Below are 16,936 nucleotides of genomic sequence, written 5' to 3' on the forward strand. Positions count from 1 at the left end.
AACAAGTCGTTGCTCAGGGAGAAACGAAGGCACATCATTCCTCGTTAGCAATAACACATCGCACCTTAGAGAGAAATGGACATATCTTTTACATCTGCATGTTCATACTAACAAAGCAAGCAGAAACACTTTTATATATAAAACGTTATCTTAAATGAAGAGGATAGATTTGGACTTTTCTGCCCTGGCTAACATCACAATAAAGCTATACTTTACATGGAACGACACCAAACACGTCTTTTACACGTCTTTAGACATGTTTTAAACGTCTTATGTCATGAAGGTGTTATAACACAGAGAGCCTTGGTAATAAACATTGAGATCTAGTTCAACCTTGACCGGTCTAAACAATAAATAAGGTTCCATCTCTCAGAGACGTGGTAGAGTCAACATAAAACATCCCAAGGCACGCATGTATTCCCTTTAGTTTACAGAGCAGAAATAATAAAAAACTACAACGTTATCTGTTCTACCAAATCCTTGGTCAGCGAGACAATAGTACTGGAGGAGGGGGGACACACACACAGAGACAGAGAGAGAGATAATAGTACTGGAGGAGGGGTCAGAGAGAGAGAGATAATAGTACTGGAAGAGGGGTCAGAGAAAGAGCATAGTACTGGAGGAGGGGTCAGAGAGAGAGCATAGGACTGGAGGAGGGGTCAGAGAGAGAGAGAGCATAGTACAGGAGGAGGGGTCAGAGAGAGAGCATAGTACAGGAGGAGGGGTCAGAGAGAGAGCATAGTACAGGAGGAGGGGTCAGAGAGAGAGCATAGTACTGGAGGAGGGGTCAGAGAGAGAGAATAGTACTGGAGGAGGGGTCAGAGAGAGAGAATAGTACTGGAGGAGGGGTCAGAGATAGCGAATAGTACTGGAGGAGGGGTCAGAGATAGCGAGTGCATAGTGTTGAGATGGGTGTGAGGCTGCGTCCAAAACGGCATCCTATTTGCTATGTAGTGCACTACTTTTGACTTGGGACCTAAACAAAATGAGTGCACTACATAACAGAGCCCTAGGGGCACTGGTCAAAAGTAGTGCACTACATAGGGAATAGGGTGCCATTTGGGACACAGCTTGGGTCTTGGTCCAACGGGCATTGTGAAGGTGGAGGGTCCAGCCAATCAGAGACAGTCCTGTCAGAATGGGGTCCAATCAGAGACAGTCCTGTCAGGAAGCCCATTAGTGTCTCAGTGCAGGAAGCGGATGCTCATCTTCTGTTCCACGTCCACCTTCTCCAGTACCTGAGGACGACAACAACACGGGCCATTAAGCACAACATGAGACATTACCTCGGTTTAACAAGACCATCCACACCTGCAGTGATTAACATTATACTACATTACCTCAGTTTAACTCACAAACACACCTTCTCTATATACCAACAGGGGACTCAACGCAACAGTCAGTTCTGTAGAACTGACAACATAATGTACATTTCAGGCAGACTGTGAATTAGAGGGGGCCCGGGGTCTCTCCTGAATGAGACATGGGTCCCACTAAATGCAACAATGTCAAACTTTGATTAAAACGCAATTTGTACTGCTAAATATAAAAACATATTCCTAATTAAACAAACATCCCCAGCCCTCAATCATGGATAAATAATAATAATAATAATCTGTGTGGCTACACTAGTCATCCCTGGAGAGTCTCATATCGAAGCCCCTTTTCAGGTTTCCCTGGTGGCTTTTGGTAGAGCAATGAACATTACATTGTCTGGCAACAGCTCTTGGTGAACATTCCTGCAGTCAGCATGCAAATTGCACACTCCCTCAAAACGTGAGATGTTGGTGGCATTTGTGTTGTGACAAATTTGCACAAAAGGGGCCTTTTGTCCCCAGCACAAGGTGCACCTGTGTAATGATCATGCTGTTTAATCAGCTTCTTGATATGCCACACCTGTCAGGGTGGATGGATTTTCTTGGCAAAGGAGAAATACTCACTAACAGGGATGTAAACACACTGGTGAACAACATTTGAGATATAAGCTTTTTTTGTGCGTCTGGAAAAAGTCAGTCCCCCACCCCCCCCCAGCTCATGAAACATGGCACCAACACGGTGTATTCTTTTGTTCAGTGTAATTCTAAGAGTATAGGTAAAGACCCCATGGCAATCTCTGAATGTCATTACACTCGCTTGTTTTGTAACAGATGTCCCTTTCCATTCATCAAGTGACGTGTTCGTTCGGTGGCTGGAATTATTTTGGAGGTGGACAAACGTGTGCAGGTAGCCTACTTTAAAAAATAAAAAAAGTTTGATTTGTTTGACAAAAAAGATGAAATTAACAAAAACAAAAAATAATCTATATATATCTATATATCTATATATATATCTATATATATATATATCTATCTATATATATATATATATCTATATATATATATCTATATATCTATCTATATCTATAGATATATATATATATATATATCTATATATCTATCTATCTATCTATATCTATATATATCTATCTATATATCTATATCTATATCTATATATCTATCTATATCTATATATATATATATATATATATATATATATCTATCTATATCTATATATATCTATCTATATATCTATATCTATATCTATATCTATATATATATTATTTTTTGTTGTTGCTAATTTCATCTTCACTATTTGGAGGAGGTCCTGTGCTGATAACGGCCCTGAACGCCACGGTATAATTCACACTGATTCTAGGTTAGGTAATAGTTCATGTTTCCAAATATACAAAATATAAACGTTTCCAACCTTGATGAACTCATTAAAGGAAATGGAGTTGTCTCCATTCTGGTCGGCCTCCTGGATGGTCCTATCAGCGATGCTGCCCAGCTGCTCGTCAGAAATGTTCACACCAACCATCATTCTAAGAACCTGAAATAAACATGTTCATTCACAGCAACCATCATTCTAAGAACCTGGAATAAACATGTTCATTCACAGCAACCATCATTCTAAGAACCTGAAATAAACATGTTCATTCACAGCAACCATCATTCTAAGAACCTGAAATAAACATGTTCATTCACAGCAACCATCATTCTAAGAACCTGAAATAAACATGTTCATTCACAGCAACCATCATTCTAAGAACCTGAAATAAACATGTTCATTCACAGCAACCATCATTCTAAGAACCTGAAATAAACATGTTCATTCACAGCAACCATCATTCTAAGAACCTGAAATAAACATGTTCACAGCAACCATCATTCTAAGAACCTGAAATAAACATGTTCACACCAACCATCATTCTAAGAACCTGAAATAAACATGTTCATTCACAGCAACCATCATTCTAAGAACCTGAAATAAACATGTTCACAGCAACCATCATTCTAAGAACCTGAAATAAACATGTTCACAGCAACCATCATTCTAAGAACCTGGAATGATCATGTTCACAGCAACCATCATTCTAAGAACCTGGAATAAACATGTTCACAGCAACCATCATTCTAAGAACCTGAAATAAACATGTTCACACCAACCATCATTCTAAGAACCTGAAATAAACATGTTCACAGCAACCATCATTCTAAGAACCTGGAATAAACATGTTCACACCAACCATCATTCTAAGAACCTGAAATATGTTGACAAAGTTCCTTAGGGTCTAAAATGTACAGTTCTCTAAGTCTTAACACCAGAGATGTTAAGTACAAGATGACCTAAATGTAGTATACATAAATAACAAAACAAACAAAAAACACTTAATTTTCTGGTAACAAAGGGTGCAAAATAATTCAGGCTTGAAATTCCAGTGTTCATGTGGGGAGGGGGGGTGTAAGCACTCAAGGCAGGTGCATGATATAAAGAAGGCAGCCATTTTGTTTTCAAAACAAGAAATCAGCTTCTCCGGAGTCACTGAACCCAGAGATTACAGTGATTGTAGGGCACGTCCCAGTCCGACAAACAGGTTTCATTGGGCACTACATCACTGGGCACGGCCCACCTAGACACACAGGTCACACATCATTGGGCACTACCTACCTAGACACACAGGTCATACATCATTGGGCACTACCTACCTAGACACACAGGTCATACATCATTGGGCACTACCTACCTAGACACACAGGTCATACATCATTGGGCACTACCTACCTAGACACACAGGTCATACATCATTGGGCACTACCTACCTAGACACACAGGTCATACATCATTGGGCACTACCTACCTAGACACACAGGTCATACATCATTGGGCACTACCCACCTAGACACACAGGTCATACATCATTGGGCACTACCTACCTAGACACACAGGTCATACATCATTGGCCACTACCCACCTAGACACACAGGTCATACATCATTGGGCACAGCCCACCTAGACACACAGGTCATACATCATTGGGCACAGCCCACCTAGACACACAGGTCATACATCATTGGGCACGGCCCACCTAGACACACAGGTCACACATCATTGGGCACGGCCCACCTAGACACACAGGTCATACATCATTGGGCACGGCCCACCTAGACACACAGGTCATACATCACTGGGCACTACCTACCTAGACACACATCATTGGGCCCCCACCTAGACACACAGGTCATACATCACTGGGCACTACCTACCTAGACACACATCATTGGGCACAGCCCACCTAGACACACAGGTCATACATCACTGGGCACTACCCACCTAGACACACAGGTCATACATCACTGGGCACTGCCCACCTAGACACACAGGTCATACATCACTGGGCACTGCCCACCTAGACACACAGGTCATACATCATTGGGCACTACCTACCTAGACACACAGGTCATACATCATTGGGCACTACCTACCTAGACACACAGGTCATACATCACTGGGCACGGCCCACCTAGACACACAGGTCATACATCATTGGGCACTACCCACCTAGACACACAGGTCATACATCACTGGGCACTACCTACCTAGACACACATCATCACTGGGCACGGCCCACCTAGACACACAGGTCATACATCACTGGGCACTGCCCACCTAGACACACAGGTCATACATCACTGGGCACTACCTACCTAGACACACAGGTCATACATCACTGGGCACTACCTACCTAGACACACAGGTCATCATTGGGCACTACCTACCTAGACACACAGGTCATACATCACTGGGCACTACCTACCTAGACACACAGGTCATACATCACTGGGCACTGCCTACCTAGACACACAGGTCATACATCATTGGGCACTACCCACCTAGACACACAGGTCACCTAGACATCATCATGGGCACTACCCACCTAGACACACAGGTCATACATCATTGGGCACTACCTACCTAGACACACAGGTCATACATCATTGGGCACTGCCTACCTAGACACACAGGTCATACATCATTGGGCACGGCCCACCTAGACACACAGGTCATACATCATTGGGCACTACCTACCTAGACACACAGGTCATACATCATTGGGCACTACCTACCTAGACACACAGGTCATACATCATTGGGCACTACCCACCTAGACACACAGGTCATACATCATTGGGCACGGCCCACCTAGACACACAGGTCATACATCATTGGGCACGGCCCACCTAGACACACAGGTCATACATCACTGGGCACTACCCACCTAGACACACAGGTCATACATCATTGGGCACTGCCCACCTAGACACACAGGTCATACATCACTGGGCACTACCCACCTAGACACACAGGTCATACATCATTGGGCACTACCCACCTAGACACACAGGTCATACATCATTGGGCACTACCTACCTAGACACACAGGTCATACATCATCGGGCACTACCCACCTAGACACACAGGTCATACATCATCGGGCACTACCCACCTAGACACACAGGTCATACATCATTGGGCACTGCCCACCTAGACACACAGGTCATACATCATTGGGCACGGCCCACCTAGACACACAGGTCATACATCATTGGGCACTACCCACCTAGACACACAGGTCATACATCATTGGGCACGGCCCACCTAGACACACAGGTCATACATCATTGGGCACTACCTACCTAGACACACATCATTGGGCACTACCTACCTAGACACACAGGTCATACATCATTGGGCACTACCTACCTAGACACACAGGTCATACATCATTGGCCACTACCCACCTAGACACACAGGTCATACATCATTGGGCACTACCTACCTAGACACACAGGTCATACATCATTGGGCACTACCCACCTAGACATACATCATTGGGCACTACCTACCTCACACAGGTCATACATCATTGGGCACTACCTACCTAGACACACAGGTCATACATCATTGGGCACTGCCCACCTAGACACACAGGTCATACATCATTGGGCACTACCCACCTAGACACACAGGTCATACATCATTGGGCACTACCTACCTAGACACACATCATTGGCCACGGCCCACCTAGACACACAGGTCATACATCATTGGGCACTACCTACCTAGACACACAGGTCATACATCATTGGGCACTACCCACCTAGACACACAGGTCATACATCATTGGGCACTACCTACCTAGACACACAGGTCATACATCATTGGGCACTACCTACCTAGACACACAGGTCATACATCATTGGGCACTACCTACCTAGACACACAGGTCATACATCATTGGGCACTACCTACCTAGACACACAGGTCATACATCATTGGGCACTACCTACCTAGACACACAGGTCATACATCATTGGGCACTACCTACCTAGACACACAGGTCATACATCATTGGCCACTGCCCAGCCAATACAAGGAGAGATTGCGGAAGAGGAGGGTTGCACAAAAAGTAGCCCAAAACATTTAGTTGGGGTTGGAAAGTTACACAACTGTCTCAGTACATGGCAACTCCCCTTCCTTTGAAGTGAAATGTTCTAGAAGTTCAGTAATAAAATATTCTGATCACTAAAAGAGCCCTTTCTTCCTTGGCAGTGTCTATATTTACTCCAGTAGGCTCAGATTACAACATGACTTGCGTAACAAATCTAAGACAAAGGTCTCTCTGTTTTCAGCAAAGGCAGAAAAAGGGAGTCTCTCTCCCTTGGAGCTTGTTCTTCAGCTCTGGTGTAGATCTATGTATTTATTCTCCTGATACATACTCCACAACAGAAACGCCCCGATTCTCCGATGACAATACGCTGCCGAGGTCTTGAGACTTACCGCCTAAAAACATCAGACTTTAAAAAAAATAGAAATAAAAATGTTGGGCAGCCCCCAAGAGTGTGTAATTTGAACCCTGACCCCATCCTGACCTGTAGCAGCTCGTCACGGGAGATCTTATCATCTCTGTCCAGGTCGTACAGCCTGAAAGCAACTGGAGAAGAGATGGAAGAATTTAAATGTGAAGTCATCATTTCAAAAAGCATTTTTAACATCCATCATCAAAATAAAGTCAAGCTCTTTTTAAATAAAGAATAGTGGAAGAAGGTGATAGAGAAATAGTCAAGTGTTCTGGGATCCAAGCTAGATGTGCCCAGACTGTTTGTGCCGTCTTGTTGACAAGACAGTACAAACACACCTGTGACCAGGCTAGGGCCTAGCCTCTGACTCACAGAGCAGTTTATTGCTCCTGCTGTTGAGCGGCTCGGAGGCAATGGGGTCCTTGTTCTTCTCGTTGTCTTCTATGGGACGGAAGTGAGCAAGTGTCCTCATGAAGCCCCTGAAGTTGACCTGGTCCTCCCTGTCCGACCAAGTGGGGTGAAAGTAACAATTACTTACGCCCATCAATAAATAATCCTGCATCACAGTCACATAACAATTACTCCAGTCAACCACCACTCAAATCTGTAGGCTATAACCGAGGCCTACATATAAGACTGAGCATCATTTCTAGGGTACGGTAGTGAAAGCTTAAACTGTATAATTTACTTCCTAGCCATACAGTAAAACAGTCCTTTACTAAGTTAAGACTCGAGGTCACTACACCTCAGACCAATGTGACCCTCTTCTACCAGGCCGTTCATTCTGGCACGCATGTCTCAGTCTAACCTGACAGACAGATGTGGGTCATTTGTTGAGAAGTGCCTTGAACAAACACACAAAATCTTGTCGGTTTGATGCCACTGACAGCTAAGTCAATTACAGTGTAATGGTACACGTCCACACTGCAGACAACCGACCCCTGTCCCGATTGAACAGCTGTTCTCCAGTCATGCTCTAGCCTGGTTCAAGATCCGTTTGTGCCTTCTTACTAAATTCTACGGTGAAAATAACCATACAAGTGGTCAAGACAGCACAAAATAGATCTAGGACCAGGCTATAATGCTACAGTCTGCAGTGGGACTGCTGTGAACCAGACTAGCTCTAGACTCCAGAGGATCAGTAACCACTGTAAACCACAGTTAAATGTAAGTCGCCTACACACCGGTCGTGTTGGGAATGTAATGATAGAAGCCGATCTAAGTCATGTTGTCAATAAAACACGCAACTTTCATGTCCATTTCAGAGATCCAGAACCACCATGTGAACACAGAAACTAGCTTTAAAATGTGCCGTTTTCTCTTAAACTTTTAAATAGTTGTCAAATACACACAAACTATTCATTTGTAACCCTGTTCCAACAAAATAAATGTTTAACATATGTTTAATGTATTACTAAAAATGGTTGTTGTTGTTGTAATGAGTGACTATGTGCAACCTTGAGGAAAACAGTGAAGGGCACAGAGACGACTCACCCCTCAGGAAAGAAGGCATTGATGATTCTGTCTCCCAGAGGATTGATGGCCAACTCTGGGATCCGTTGGAAATCCTCCCGACTACACAAACCAGACAGACGGTGTGAGGACAGTTAAGATGAACACCGTGACAACAAATGGGAATGTTGATCTATAAAGGTCTCGGAGGCGAAGAATTAGTCCCCACATCACACTACCTGATAAATCGGCAGATATCACTGACAGGACATGGAATAGTGTGATGATATAACAATGATTCAAATGTTCATTTGGCCGTATGATTTGATTCCAAATGTTGACTCGCTGCGTCTTGAACAGTCAAATCGACATTGAGAGTCTGCTTGGGTGAGCGGACATGGCCAAGGTGGTGTGTGTGTGTCTGCGGGTGAGGTATTCAGCTCAGGGGAGCGGACGTGGCCAAGGTGGTGTGTGCGGGTGAGATATTCAACTCAGGGGAGCGGATGTGGCTGTAGTGTTGTGTCAACTGATGAATGATTAGGACCCAAGTCACCTTGGATTCACCACACTGGCTTTAGCCAGGCCCACTGTATACCATAATGCAGACTGGATGCTTCGGTGAGAGAGGACACAGAACTGGCTTTGTAAACAGGCAGTAGTGTGCCTACAGTCAAGTGTTTACAGTCATGTAGTGACCTGAAACTGACCCACATCCCAGCTTAATAGTCAGTAACATTTCAAAGACACTGGTGAAAATGGGAGTAAAATGTGTGGCTGGGAGAGATAGAAGTGCTGTGATTAAAAGGTGACCATTTTTCCTCTGAAGGTCGGAGAGGGAGGGAACATTGAGAACAGTCAATAAGGTCTATCTAGTCTAACGTTTGCTGTCACGCGTGCACTAGATCTGACCGGAGGAGATGTCTACGTAGTGAGGGCCAGTCACACAGACTCAAGCAACTGCTGCTGTTGATATTACAAACAGTGTTGTCAGACTAGACCAACACCCAGGACAAAAACAAACAAAAATATGGTTCTAGACTTCTTACTCAGTGGTAAAATACACCACTGTAGGTTATGCCCGACACGGAACCCAAACCAGCTGCGCATAAATTTATTTTGGAACGCTCGCGCACGTGATACGGGCGGTGTAGTCAGGATATGAGCCAAGAAAAAAGCCTTTCGTCCAACGGAATTGTGTGCGCACAGAACGGAGTCTACAAACTTCAAAATGTGCACGCAATTTTCAAAACCACACGGGCTCAGAATATACTTGCATTGCCACTTTCAAGTATGGGAAATGGTCACTTGCCTCTCAGTGATATTCACTGGTTGGCAGACAGTTTCCCTGTATATTACCCAGTTGGCTCTGATGATGTTACAGGGGAAGCAGGGGAAGGGAAATGTTGGGAGGAAGGGTAATCATGAACCAATGTCTTGCAGACATCTCATATCCACCTTCTGGTTATTTCAGTAGTTACTGAGTGTTTCACACACACACGTATGTATATATGCCAGTGCTGCTGTTGGATGGTACTGTACCTGAGCGTGCCGTTCTCTCCTTTGTCCAAGCTGGTAAAGCGACTGTAGAGCCGGGTGATCTGGCTGTGGGAAACTGCAAAGAAACACAAAGTGACAAGATTGTTGGGACTATGTTTCTGAATGCCTCACGTCTCAACACACTACAACCTTTTTAAACACAAAGGAGTACAATAATGTAGCATACTATGGCACTGACTTTACTAAGCGCTACTTTTGAGGAAAAAACGTCCTTACTACGTGTGGTTGTCTCACCTAGACTGATGCACGAACTAAGTCACACTGGATAAAAGCGCCTGCTAAAGTACAACAACAATAATTTAACTGAGAAGGAAACGTATAGTTTGTCTCTTTTTTTAAAAATCAACAAAATGTGTTCACAATTAAAGCAGCTAACGTTAGTTTGTTTCTTTGCTGTGATCTCCTGGAATAACGCATATGTATGGGGTTTAGTACAGCCCAGGAACCAGATAGAGAACAGATAGTTAAGTCACACTACAATAATGACATGTCTCTGTTCAGTCCACAGATCAGCTCATTTCACGGGACAAGAGAAACACATAACACCTCACCACAACACACTAACTAGTACTGGTGTAATGTACAAACACTAATCCAACTAGCTAAAAAAAAGATATAGTTAACCAGGTTACTCTAGAGAGCGAGTTTGTCATCTAACTGCTAGTTGACTACAGACTACAGTAGAGACAATAATGCTATCTAGCAAGTTAGTTAGCACTACGTTGACCAGCTAGTTAACAAGCATTGGTAAAAGTGGACCATTTAACTTACAGCCGGTCTCTTTTTTAATTTCTTCAATCTCCTCCTCTCTCAGTAACGTTGACGCTCTGGATCCCATTGTAATGAGCTTGCTGATTCGTGCTGGGTACAAGAAGGTAGCAATTTGTGCAACGTGTCTATCTATGGTTTACGTTGAATCCTACTGTTGTTGATGATGAAATCCTTGTGATCTTTTTTTTTTAAATGATTCCGAGTTTGACTCTCAAAACAGCTGACCGGATAGATGTCCACTCGGTGTTGTGTTTTCAACACTGAAAACCACTAGTCGGGACACTCTGTAGACAGCGTTTCTCCCGGTGGGCGGTGGTATAGCTCACTGGTGGGCGGTGGTATAGCTCACTGGTGGGCGGTGGTATAGCTCACTGGTGGGCGGTGGTATAGCTCACTGGTGGGCGGTGGTATAGCTCACTGGTGGGCGGTGGTACATGGGCGGTGGTACTCACCGGTGGGGGTGGTGGGCGGTGGTACTCACCGGTGGGCTCACCGGTGGGCGGTGGTACATGACACGGTGGGGGGCGGTACAGCTCACCGGTGAGCGGTGGTACATGACACGGTGGGGGGCGGTACAGCTCACCGGTGAGCGGTGGTACATGACACGGTGGGGGGTATATCTCAGCTGACACCCAGCAGAGAGGTGAAGTTGGCCCACACAGTGAAACGACAAACTTGAGAACAATGACAATTTATGTCAAACCACCTTCTAAGTGTTCTCCTGTGTGTCTTGTTGCATTTCAATAGAATACAGAATAAACCAAATATGTTCAGGTCTATATTTGAACACCATCCTCCTTGTACTGTTTTCTAAATAAATATCATGTTTTTTATATTTTCTTATATTATATAAATAAATATTAAAAAACTGAGTCGAGAACAAGCAGAGTACTAGTGATGGGAAGTTTGGCTCGTTCAGTCGTTATTTGTCACATACACATGGTTAGCAGATGTTAATGCGAGTGTAGCGAAATGCTTGTGCTTCTAGTTCCGACAATGCAGTAATAACGAGCAAGTAATCTAACTAACAATTCCAAAAAAAACTACTGTCATACACAGTGTAAGGGGATAAAGAATATGTACATAAGGATATATGAATGAGTGATGGTACAGAGCAGCATAGGCAAGATACAGTAGATGATATCGAGTACAGTATATACATATGAGATAAGTATGTAAACCAAGTGGCATAGTTAAAGTGGCTAGTGATACATGTATTACATAAGGATGCAGTCGATGATATAGAGTACAGTATCAACGTATGCATATGAGATGAACAATGTAGGGTAAGTAACATTATATAAGGTAGCATTGTTTAAAGTGGCTAGTGATATATTTACATCATTTCCCATCGATTCCCATGATTAAAGTGGCTGGAGTAGAGTCAGTGTCATTGACAGTGTGTTGGCAGTAGCCACTCAATGTTAGTGGTGGCTGTTTAACAGTCTGATGGCCTTGAGATAGAAGCTGTTTTTCAGTCTCTCGGTCCCAGCTTTGATGCACCTGTACTGACCTCGCCTTCTGGATGGCAGCGGGGTGAACAGGCAGTGGCTCGGGTGGTTGATGTCCTTGATGATCTTTATGGCCTTCCTGTAGCATCGGGTGGTGTAGGTGTCCTGGAGGGCAGGTAGTTTGCCCCCGGTGATGCGTTGTGCAGACCTCACTACCCTCTGGAGAGCCTTACGGTTGAGGGCGGTGCAGTTGCCATACCAGGCGGTGATACAGCCCGCCAGGATGCTCTCGATTGTGCATCTGTAGAAGTTTGTGAGTGCTTTTGGTGACAAGCCGAATTTCTTCAGCCTCCTGAGGTTGAAGAGGCGCTGCTGCGCCTTCCTCACGATGCTGTCTGTGTGAGTGGACCAATTCAGTTTGTCTGTGATGTGTATGCCGAGGAACTTAAAACTTGCTACCCTCTCCACTACTGTTCCATCGATGTGGATGGGGGTGTTCCCTCTGCTGTTTCCTGAAGTCCACAATCATCTCCTTAGTTTTGTTGACGTTGAGTGTGAGGTTATTTTCCTGACACCACACTCCGAGGGCCCTCACCTCCTCCCTGTAGGCCGTCTCGTCGTTGTTGGTAATCAAGCCTACCACTGTTGTGTCGTCCGCAAACTTGATGATTGAGTTGGAGGCGTGCATGGCCACGCAGTCGTGGGTGAACAGGGAGTACAGGAGAGGGCTCAGAACGCACCCTTGTGGGGCCCCAGTGTTGAGGATCAGCGGGGAGGAGATGTTGTTGCCTACCCTCACCACCTGGGGGCGGCCCGTCAGGAAGTCCAGTACCCAGTTGCACAGGGCGGGGTCGAGACCCAGGGTCTCGAGCTTGATGACGAGCTTGGAGGGTACTATGGTGTTGAATGCCGAGCTGTAGTCGATGAACAGCATTCTCACATAGGTATTCCTCTTGTCCAGATGGGTTAGGCAGTGTGCAGTGTGGTTGAGATTGCATCGTCTGTGGACCTATTTGGGCGGTAAGCAAATTGGAGTGGGTCAAGGGTGTCAGGTAGGGTGGAGGTGATATGGTCCTTGACTAGTCTCTCAAAGCACTTCATGATGACGGATGTGAGTGCTACGGGCGGTAGTCGTTTAGCTCAGTTACCTTAGCTTTCTTGGGAACAGGAACAATGGTGGCCCTCTTGAAGCATGTGGGAACAGCAGACTGGTATAGGGATTGATTGAATATGTCCGTAAACACACCGGCCAGCTGGTCTGCGCATGCTCTGAGGGCGCGGCTGGGGATGCCGTCTGGGCCTGCAGCCTTGCGAGGGTTAACACGTTTAAATGTCTTACTCACTTCGGCTGCAGTGAAGGAGAGACCGCATGTTTCCGTTGCAGGCCGTGTCAGTGGCACTGTATTGTCCTCAAAGCGGGCAAAAAGTTATTTAGTCTGCCTGGGAGCAAGACATCCTGGTCCGTGACTGGGCTGGGTTTCTTCCTGTAGTCCGTGATTGACTGTAGACCCTGCCACATACCTCTTGTGTCTGAGCCGTTGAATTGAGATTCTACTTTGTCTCTGTACTGGCGCTTAGCTTGTTTGATAGCCTTGCGGAGGGAATAGCTGCACTGTTTGTATTCAGCCATGTTACCAGACACCTTGCCCTGATTAAAAGCAGTGGTTCGTGCCTTCAGTTTCACACGAATGCTGCCATCAATCCACGGTTTCTGGTTAGGGAATGTTTTAATCGTTGCTATGGGAACGACATCTTCAACGCACGTTCTAATGAACTCGCACACCGTATCAGCGTATTCGTCAATGTTGTTGTCTGACGCAATACGAAACATCTCCCAGTCCACGTGATGGAAGCAGTCTTGGAGTGTGGAGTCAGCTTGGTTGGACCAGCGTTGGACAGACCTCAGCGTGGGAGCTTCTTGTTTTAGTTTCTGTCTGTAGGCAGGGATCAACAAAATGGAGTCGTGGTCAGCTTTTCCGAAAGGGGGGCGGGGCAGGGCCTTATATGCGTCGCGGAAGTTAGAGTAACAATGATCCAGGGTCTTTCCACCCCTGGTTGCGCAATCGATATGCTGATAAAATTTAGGGAGTCTTGTTTTCAGATTAGCCTTGTTAAAATCCCCAGCTACAATGAATGCAGCCTCCGGATAAATCGTTTCCAGTTTGCAGAGAGTTAAATAAAGTTCGTTCAGAGCCATCGATGTGTCTGCTTGGGGGGATATATACGGCTGTGATTATAATCGAAGAGAATTCTCTTGGTAGATAATGCGGTCTACATTTGATTGTGAGGAATTCTAAATCAGGTGAACAGAAGGATTTGAGTTCCTGTATGTTTCTTTCATCACACCATGTCACGTTGGCCATAAGACATACGCCCCCGCCCCTCTTCTTACCAGAAAGATGTTTGTTTCTGTCGGCGCGATGCGTGGAGAAACCCGCTGGCTGCACCGCTCGGATTGCGTCTCTCCAGTGAGCCATGTTTCCGTGAAGCAGAGAACGTTGCAGTCTCTGATGTCCCTCTGGAATGCTACCCTTGCTCGGATTTCATCAACCTTGTTGTCAAGAGACTGGACATTGGCAAGAAGAATGCTAGGGAGTGGTGCACGATGTGCCCGTCTCCGGAGTCTGACCAGAAGACCGCTTCGTTTCCCTCTTTTTCTGAGTCGTTTTTTTTTTTTTTTTTTTTTGGTCGCTGCATGTGATCCACTCGGTTACACTGGTTGTAAGGCAGAACACAGGATCCGCGTCGCGAAAAACATATTCTTGGTCGTACTGATGGTGAGTTGACGCTGATCTTATATTCAGTAGTTCTTGTCGGCTGTATGTAAAGAAACCTAAGATGACCTGGGGTACTAGTGTAAGAAATAACACGTAAAAAAAACAAAAAACTGCATAGTTTCCTAGGAACGCGAAGCGAGGCGGCCATCTCTGTCGGCGCCGGAAGCAGAACCGCTCGTCAGTCGTCGGCTCGTTCAGTCGTCCAGTTGTCCAGTCGGCTCGTTCAGTGGTCCAGTCGACTCGTTCAGTCGTCCAGTCGACTCGTTCAGTCGTCCAGTCGACTCGTTCAGTCGTCCAGTCGACTCGTTCAGTCGTCCAGTCGACTCGTTCAGTCGTCCAGTCGACTCGTTCAGTCGGCCAGTCGACTCGTTCAGTCGTCCAGTCGGCTCGTTCAGTCGTCCAGTCGGCTCGTTCAGTCGTCCAGTCGGCTCGTTCAGTCGTCCAGTCGGCTCGTTCAGTCGGCCAGTCGGCTCGTTCAGTCGGCCAGTCGACTCGTCCAGTCGACTCATTCAGTCGGCCAGTCAACTCGTTCAGTCGGCCAGTCGACTTCGTTCAGTCGTCCAGTCGACTCATTCAGTCGTCCAGTCGACTCGTTTAGTCGTCCAGTCGACTCGTTCAGTCGGCCAGTCGACTCGTCCAGTCGACTCATTCAGTCGTCCAGTCGACTCATTCAGTCGTTCCAGTCGACTCGTTCAGTCGTCCAGTCGGCTCGTTCAGTCGTCCAGTCGACTCGTTCAGTCGGCCAGTCGACTCGTCCAGTCGACTCATTCAGTCGGCCAGTCGACTCGTTCAGTCGGCCAGTCGGCTCGTCCAGTCGACTCATTCAGTCGGCCAGTCGACTCGTTCAGTCGGCCATTCGACTCGTTCAGTCGGCCAGTCGACTCGTTCAGTCGGCCAGTCGACTCATTCAGTCAAAAAAGTGAATCTTCCGACTCATTTCGTTCATTTGATTCAAACCAAAATCCATCAACTCAACAGTTTTTAATGAAGTCAGCAACTCTGATACCAAAGTCATTTAAAAAAAAAGATTTTCTTTTGAATCACATTGGGAGAGAGAGAGAGCGGATCACACACTTACAGTTTATGGTAGCAAGGTATACTGTAAAACTCACACCATATCATACACATATTGGCTTCAGATGGGTATGTTTGCGGTAGTTGAAGAAGTCTACATATTGTGAAGTATTGGGAGAGACAGAAATGCTCACACTCGTACAGCTTGCAGAGGTCTACTACTGTACAACTCTCACACATACAGCTTGCAGAGGTCTACTACTGTACAACTCTCACACGTACAGCTTGCAGAGGTCTACTACTGTACAACTCTCACACATACAGCTTGCAGAGGTCTACTACTGTACAACTCTCACACATAGCATGCATATCAAAGTATTTAGGCACGATCATTGATGATCAGGGGCTGAGTCACTGGCTTACTGGGGCTCTCTCATGCCGTCCCTGGAAGGGGTGCGTCACCTGAGTGGGTTGATTCACTGATGTGGTCATCCTGTCTGGGTTGGCGCCCCCCCTTGGGTTGTGCCATGGCGGAGATCTTTGTGGGCTATACTCAGCCTTGTCTCAGGATGGTAAGTTGGTGGTTGAAGATATCCCTCTAGTGGTGTGGGAGCTGTGCTTTGTCAAAGTGGGTGGGGTTATATCCTTCCTGTTTGGCCCTGTCCGGGGGTGTCCTCGGATGGGGCCACAGTGTCTCCTGACCCCTCCTGTCTCAGCCTCCAGTATTTATGCTGCA

At 45.9% G+C, this 16,936-nt stretch overlaps 1 protein-coding gene and 1 long non-coding RNA gene across 2 annotated transcripts; both read right to left on the reverse strand.

Moving 5' to 3' along the window:
- Positions 1 to 72: 72 nt before the first annotated feature.
- Positions 73 to 11,241, reverse strand: chp1 (calcineurin-like EF-hand protein 1). The gene is made up of 7 exons (XM_024404986.2): positions 10,959 to 11,241; positions 10,170 to 10,242; positions 8,673 to 8,753; positions 7,551 to 7,678; positions 7,251 to 7,312; positions 2,746 to 2,868; positions 73 to 1,238 (listed from the first exon to the last, which is right to left on the reverse strand). The coding sequence occupies exons 1-7, from the start codon at positions 11,023 to 11,025 to the stop codon at positions 1,185 to 1,187; spliced, it is 588 nt and encodes a 195-aa protein (XP_024260754.2). The 5' UTR covers positions 11,026 to 11,241; the 3' UTR covers positions 73 to 1,184.
- On the reverse strand, positions 5,136 to 7,240 carry LOC121846877. The gene is made up of 3 exons (XR_006083853.1): positions 6,260 to 7,240; positions 5,255 to 6,014; positions 5,136 to 5,168 (listed from the first exon to the last, which is right to left on the reverse strand). It is a non-coding gene; the product is annotated as an uncharacterized LOC121846877 (long non-coding RNA).
- Positions 11,242 to 16,936: the final 5,695 nt, after the last annotated feature.

This window comes from Oncorhynchus tshawytscha, linkage group LG08 (genome assembly GCF_018296145.1).
Source record: "Oncorhynchus tshawytscha isolate Ot180627B linkage group LG08, Otsh_v2.0, whole genome shotgun sequence".
NCBI lineage: Eukaryota > Metazoa > Chordata > Actinopteri > Salmoniformes > Salmonidae > Oncorhynchus > Oncorhynchus tshawytscha.